Consider the following 7,230-nt stretch of genomic DNA (forward strand, 5'->3'; position numbering starts at 1 on the left):
AGCTTTACATTTAGGTACACCATACAAAAACAGACTTTGCAATAAATTGAGGTAGAAGAGCCTTCCTGGAAAGGATACTGAATATGGACAAAAAGGTTTCTATAAATATTCGAATTCAGACAAAATATGACACGGAAACAAACCTGGAAACCAAAATCCTGAACAATGATTAAATTGTATTTCCTTGTCATAAAAATACTTTTAATTTGAAATCCAATTGTTTGGCTTCTTGTGAAACAGCCAAAAGCTGGAAATACTTGGCATTTTAAAGTTTGAACGGGCCATTTAAAAATTCTTTCTCTATTTAATTAGCCTGCATTCAGTGGAGTTAGAGATGTCCCTGGGGCAAAGTGGTACGGCCAGGGCTCAGCTGAAAGGAGCCGTGAGAAAGCTCCAGCATGAAATCCCGGTTTGACAAAGCACCAGCTCGGGAAGGATCCGCCGCGGGCGCTGCGGGAGCGCCGCCCGGTCCAGCAGCGCTGCGGAACACGGAGTGCCACAAACACACACCTGGCCCGAGCGCGCTGCGGGAAGGACCGCGGAGAGGCTGGTCCGGTTTAACCCCAGGGAAGGGCACACGCCACCTCCCCTCGCGGGCAGCGAGACCCCCGGCTCCTCACACACCTGCGGGGCCGCTGCCTCAGCGCACAGCTCCGCTCGCACCATTCTCTCTCACAGCTTCTCTCGGCGCCGCAGCCCGGGTGCCGCTCACGGCAAAGCGCCTCAGCCTCGCCAACACCGTCCCCGGGCCCCCGTCCGGGCTCTCGCACAACCCGGCTCATGCCGGCTCCGACAGCCCCGCAGCCGCCACAGCCGCCCTCTGCCTCGCACACATCACACGGACACTGGGCACAGACACACACGGATCTCCCACACACATATTACATGCACGCGGGTCTCTAACATACACGGATCTCACACACGCAGGGATCTCTCAGACGCACGGACCTCACAGACTCAGATCTCACGGATACACGAATCTCTCGCACACACTTGGATCTCACAGGCACACGATCTCTCACATACACACGGATCCCTCACACACATGGACCTCACAGGCACACGGATCTCACACACATGGATCTCACACACGCATGGATCTCTCACACGCACGGATCTCTCAACACACACGGATCTCACTGGCACATGGATCCCTCACACACACGGATCTCACTGGCACATGGATCCCTCACACACACGGATCTCTCACACACATGGATCTCACACTCATTTCTCCCTCCCACTCGCCCCTCGCAGCGTTGCCCGCTCTTTCTGTGAGGCAGCGCGCGCTCTGCACACGGCTCAGGGCGCCCTCCGCCGCGCCCCCCCAGGGCAGCGCGCGAAGGCGGCGGCGCGCCGCGGGTCCTTTCCCGCCCACCGCCGAGGCGCGTGCCCGCCGCCGAGGCGCGTTCCCGTCGCCTCTCGCGAGAGGTCGCCACGCGCGTGCGCGGGCCCGATCGGTGCGGGAGGAGCGGCGGCACTGAGGGGCGGCCGGGCGGGCCGGGCCTGACGCCACCATGAGTGGCACCCTGGCCAAGATCGCGGAGATTGAGGCGGAGGTACCGCACCGCTGCCCTCCGCCTCCCTCGCGGCGGGCCGGGCACGGAGCGCCGAACGGGGCGGACGGGGGGCTCGGACCGGAGAGGGGGACGGCCGCTGGGCCACGCGGTGAAGGGGTGGCGGGGCCTGTCCCCAGGCGTCGCGCAGGGGCTGGGGTCGGCAGAGCCCTCCCGGTGTGAGCCCTCGGTCTTGTGCCCTTGCAGATGGCCCGGACGCAGAAGAACAAGGCCACCGCCCACCACCTGGGGCTGCTGAAGGCCCGTCTGGCCAAGCTACGCCGGGAGCTCATCACCCCCAAGGGAGGCGGCGGCGGCGGCCCCGGGGAAGGTGCGTTATCTATGCGGGTGCTGTCGAAGTGCGGGAGGTATGACGGGAGTCGATCTAACGTGGGGGCTCTTGTCCTCTCAAATCATGTCAGATTATCTGCTAAATAGTCGTAGAATCACAGAAGGGTTTGGATTGGAAGCGACCTTAAAGATCATTTCGTTTTACCCCCCTGTCATGGCAGGGACACCTTCCACTAGATCAGGTTGCCCGGAGCCCCATTCAACCTGGCCTTGAACACTTGCAGGGATGGGGCAGCCACAGCTTCTCTAAGGCAACCTGTTCCATCCTCACTGCCTCTTGTCCTACCCGGTACAAGATCTCTAACCATGATTTGTGGCCCTTCCTAGGGCTGTGGGGTGGAACCCTTCCTGAAGTTCAAATGAAAGTGCTTTTGTATTTCGGCTCATATAATCTTTTATTTGCAGAAGTCTTAAGGTTTTTACCTGAAGAAGCGCCTTTGCAGCAGCCACCTGTTCTTATATAAAGGTGTGATTTGCCTAAGCTGCAATGCGTAAGGGGAATGCTACACTTACACTCAAGTCAAATACAGTCCACTGTGAAGCTTTGCAGCCAGGACTTTATTAGACAGGTACATGTCATGGAGTGTTAAAAGACAAATTGGTGCAAGGCAATAAAGATTGTGAACAATCTGTTTCTCACTTCCTTTTTCTAGGAAACCTTACTTGGCTTTTGCTCAGGCAGTATTAAACATAGTAGTGTGTCTGCTGTCCAGAACATTAGAAGATAAAAAATGTCAATCATTAGACAAATATTTCTACTCCTTATTTGTAGGTTTTGATGTTGCAAAGACAGGTGATGCCCGCATTGGGTTTGTGGGTTTTCCATCAGTGGGGAAATCTACTCTTCTAAGTAATCTTGCTGGTGTGTACTCTGAAGTGGCAGCCTATGAATTCACTACACTGACTACTGTGCCTGGAGTCATTAGGTACAAAGGAGCAAAGATCCAGGTGAGCTCTTGTGTCTGTGAGGGTAAGATGGGCTATATAGATGCTGTGCTGTTAGGGTTGAGTGGTCTGCCCTGACATTAGCAGGTTAGAAGTGATGTGTAGAAGTGCTTGAGAATACCTTGGAAATGTTTCCATGAGGTATGGATTTTCCCCTGCTTTTCACTTTGCTCTGGGAAGAAGTTCTGTGGTAGTTTTAATTATTGCCTATGAGATGATCTGTTCCACTGTACCAAATGGGCACATGGGATAATACAGTATATAACAATCAAGTGGGAAACAGTCTTGTCATAGTTTGTTCAGATTTGCAGTAGAGTCAGCTGGTTTGGAACGGTAAAAGTAGGATTGATTTAATCAAGAATACTTTTCTCATATGGTACTTTCTTCCTGTGAACAAATAGCTGCTTGATCTGCCAGGAATTATTGAAGGTGCCAAAGATGGTAAAGGCAGAGGACGGCAGGTCATTGCAGGTGAGTATATTAGAGCTGGAGACAGCAGCCTATCACTGGTTCATTTAACACAGTACAGGAGAAGGGTTGAATCACTCTTTCTGATGTCTTTTAAAAGCTGGATTGTTTGCTGGACTTGAGCTGCCTGCTGAGAAGCAGTAGCTGCTTTCATATTGTTGTTTTCAGTTCTGGCTTTGTGCACTTGCTGGGTTTGTGTCCTGCATTGACACTTGAGTGAAAGTACATTGGAAATTTTGCAGGCAGATATGATCGCATCCTAAACAAGGCTGCTGTTTTCATTTCCTCACCCAGTTAAGTGTCCTCAGTCTGGTGTCTGAATGGAGACAGGAAGATGTTTTCCAGCCTCTGTCATTCTTACAACATGTAAAGATCTGTCTGTCAGTGATGCTTGGCCAGCACAATAAACTTCAGTCCTACACTGGTATTTAAAAATAACCAGTGTGCTGGCCTTCAGGGTTTCATAGTGTCATCAGTCCACCGAGCCATATTGTGGTTGTTTTGTCTCAGGTTGTGTGAGCATGCTTTTTGTGAGATGACTTTCTTTTTGTAATTCTTAGTTGCTCGAACCTGTAATCTCATTCTGATTGTTCTGGATGTGCTGAAACCCCTTGGCCACAAGAAAATAATTGAGAATGAACTGGAGGGGTTTGGAATTCGTCTGAATAGTAAGCCCCCCAATATTGGCTTTAAAAAAAAGGATAAAGGAGGCATTAACCTTACAGCCACAGTAAGTTGGAAGTTTTCTTTAACCAAAATTAAAAAACAAATTGCTTGAAGAAAGAGGCATTTGTAGTTGATATGTCTGGGACCATGCTGTGCTGTGACTTCTTTAGGAACTGAACTGCTGTACTGTGCTGCTTAGTTAGTTACTTTCCTTAGAGGCTCTCCACACCTCTCCTGGAACCTGACCACTTCATTGCCCCCAAAACAGAGCCTCGGTTGCTTTCCACATTTAACAAGTTTGAGATCCAAAGGAGAGTGCAAAAACTGTGTCTTACTTGGTGGTTACAATGTTCTTCTGGAGAGGACTGCTCAAGAGTTCCAGGCCTTGCAACCTGTTTACCTGAATCTTTAAAAGCATAGAGATAGCCAGAGATACCAAAAATCATAACTCTGTGCTCTCAGTACCTGAAGTGTAGATGTCTGGGCTCTGAACTAGTAGATACGTGGGTTTGTATTGCATCTGGTCCCAAACTGAAAGGAAACACTGCTGCTGAAATGTCTGATTGCATCTCTCAGTGGGGCATTAATATAAATGAAGCTGTTAGGATTTAAATCTGTTTTTCCCTCTCCTCAGACCAGCTATGGTGAAATCAGAGTCAAGTCCAATAACTTAAAATGCATCTATTCTTTCTAGTAATGTATATGCAGTGGTTGCTATGTGAGAGCACTGTTAATTTTAATACTTGATTTGGCTGTTAGCTCTTCCATTCCTTAATACTGCGTCTGTCTATGTTCAGTGTCCTCAGAGTGAGCTGGATACTGAGACAGTGAAGAGCATCTTGGCAGAGTATAAAATCCACAATGCTGATGTCACACTGCGGAGTGACGCCACTGCTGATGATCTGATTGACGTTGTTGAAGGAAACAGGTATTGTTGGCTCCCTGGCTTTGGCACATATGCAGTCTGTATTACAAAGAAAACAATTGACTTTCAGGTTTGCTTCCCAGAGCAGCTGAGCCAGCAATGTGGCATCAACATAGAGATAAGCTTTTTAAAAATGTTCTTTCTTTCCAGTGAAGGTAGCAGTATGCTGCTGTCAGGTTGTTCTAACAATTTCTTTCTTTTTGCAGGGTTTACATTCCATGCATTTATGTCCTAAATAAAATTGACCAAATTTCCATTGAAGAACTAGATATCATTTACAAAGTACCCCACTGTGTTCCTATATCCGCTCATCATCGCTGGAACTTTGATGATCTGCTGGAGAAAATCTGGGACTACTTAAAACTAGTCCGAATGTGAGTCAAAATTGCTGCCTTCTGTGGAGTTAAGTGTAAGGCTGAGACTGAAAAAGGTCTCAGGAATGGATGAGGAATATTCTGTAATGCTTTTCTTCTAACTGGTGTTTGCTTTGTAACCCAGAAATGGTGCTCTTCTTAGCTGTTGTGTGATAGCCACAAGTGCTCTTTTGAATTTGTAGGGGAATTAAATGAGAACCTTGTGAAACCAAGACCAGAGCACATGTTAAAAAATTCCTGAAAACATGGAACTCTAGTCAAACTTAGTGGTAACATTGTGATTCCAGATGTAATCATCATTTCAGTCTGTCATGGATGCAGCTCTCTTAACAGAACTTAGTTCTCCATCTAGAATTTCAGGTATTTTTACTACAAATTATTCCAGATTTACTTCATAAGTCTTACGCATTTTTGGATGAACTTATGAATGAATTTACTAATACTCATAATACAATAATTGTTGTCTTTTAAATTTATATCTATCTTCTTGTGATAATATAGAATGTATTGTAAAAAGGGATTTAGTGGGTTTAGGTATCTGTGCTATAGATTTTATCAGGTACTTTTTAAAATATATGTTGAGATTTTCACAGAAAAAAAAAAAGGCAAGTTGGAACCATAATACTAAAGATGTTCTTTTCCAACAACTATTGGCATTTGGCTTTTTTTTAAGCACCTTCAGAAAGCTCACAAGTGAGAAACCTTTGCCGTTACAAGGGAGAACCTGCTGCCCAGATGCATTTTCAGTTTAGGTCTGCCAAACGTTTTGCAGTGTATCCATTGTCACCGCTGAAGCACCAGGACTTGGCACATGTGCTGGGGGTGACAGTGCAAGTCATTGATGAAATATCATTATGGGTTTGAAAAGGTTTTGGTATTGACTGATAGTTCCATCTGTGTTACAGCTACACCAAACCTAAAGGGCAGCTCCCAGACTACACCTCTCCTGTGGTGCTACCTTACTGCAAGACCACAGTGGAGGATTTTTGCATGAAGATCCACAAAAATCTCATAAAAGACTTTAAATAGTAAGTGTTATTGTAAAAGAATATATAGAATAGAAAATAACTTGCATTCAGGTATATTATCTTCCTCTAAACTAGAAGGGAATAACAGGACTTTTTTTCATGTTGAATTGAATAGATCTGCCTATGACAATCAAACTTAGTACTTCAGTTGCTGTGTTTGATGGTCTCATGCTCTTTCCTACATAAAGGTCTTGTGTAGAGAAAAATTTATTTTGCTGTTTTAAAGTAGCACTATACACAGCATTGCAAGCTATTGTCCCATACACTTTGGTACTTGGGACAACTTCATGCTTTGTTTTGATCTGCTTGTAACCCTGGTTCACACAGACCATTCAGCCAGGTACTTGTAGGAGAATAAAAATAGCTCTGAAGCATTGCTTTCTGTATTAGCTTTGTGACAGAAATAGCTGCTGTTCTGCTTGCATATCATACTTCTAAGCCTTTTAAATTTGATTTTTCTTTCAGTGCACTGGTCTGGGGTTCATCTGTTAAACACAACCCTCAAAAAGTTGGTAAAGACCATACTCTTGAAGATGAGGATGTTATTCAGATTGTGAAGAAATAAAGTTATTCTTACATGGTTTGTTGCTGTGCCTGAAATTGGTCATTAATTGTAAGTGACAAACCCCTCCCCCCAATTTTGATTTAGAAATGGCCTTTTATTATAGTACCTTGCTGCATGGTAAAACTGATGTTTCTGGCCAATTTATACTGCAGTGTCTTGTTCCAGCAGAACTTACAGATGAGCAGCTCTCATTAAATGACTCACAAGGGCAAAATCTTACAAGAAGCTTTGATGGCAGGGATGAGGTTCTGCTGCATGTACATGTCTTTCCAAATCAGAAAAAAGTTCACACATCAAGAATTATTTTGTTCTAAGTTAGAACAAAACATGAAAAGCAGAGGCTAGAGAACCA

General features: G+C 46.0%; 1 protein-coding gene across 1 annotated transcript; it reads left to right on the forward strand.

Moving 5' to 3' along the window:
- Positions 1-1,430: 1,430 nt before the first annotated feature.
- Positions 1,431-6,896, forward strand: DRG1 (developmentally regulated GTP binding protein 1). Its single transcript, XM_048323153.1, has 9 exons — positions 1,431-1,559; positions 1,764-1,887; positions 2,680-2,855; positions 3,254-3,323; positions 3,881-4,050; positions 4,784-4,914; positions 5,118-5,285; positions 6,191-6,313; positions 6,779-6,896. Exons 1-9 carry the CDS (start codon positions 1,518-1,520, stop codon positions 6,876-6,878), a joined length of 1,104 nt encoding a protein of 367 aa, XP_048179110.1. The 5' UTR covers positions 1,431-1,517; the 3' UTR covers positions 6,879-6,896.
- The last annotated feature ends 334 nt before the right edge of the window (positions 6,897-7,230 follow it).

The sequence above is a fragment of the Corvus hawaiiensis genome, chromosome 18 (assembly GCF_020740725.1).
Source record: "Corvus hawaiiensis isolate bCorHaw1 chromosome 18, bCorHaw1.pri.cur, whole genome shotgun sequence".
NCBI lineage: Eukaryota > Metazoa > Chordata > Aves > Passeriformes > Corvidae > Corvus > Corvus hawaiiensis.

Bases quoted from the DNA above. Each gene is read 5' to 3' on its own strand.
- DRG1 (XM_048323153.1), top strand. From the start codon at position 1,518: ATGAGTGGCACCCTGGCCAAGATCGCGGAGATTGAGGCGGAG. The intron at 5,286-6,190 runs GTGAGTCAAAAT...TCTGTGTTACAG, and splicing joins TACTTAAAACTAGTCCGAAT to CTACACCAAACCTAAAGGGC. The intron at 6,314-6,778 runs GTAAGTGTTATT...TTTTTCTTTCAG, and splicing joins CTCATAAAAGACTTTAAATA to TGCACTGGTCTGGGGTTCAT.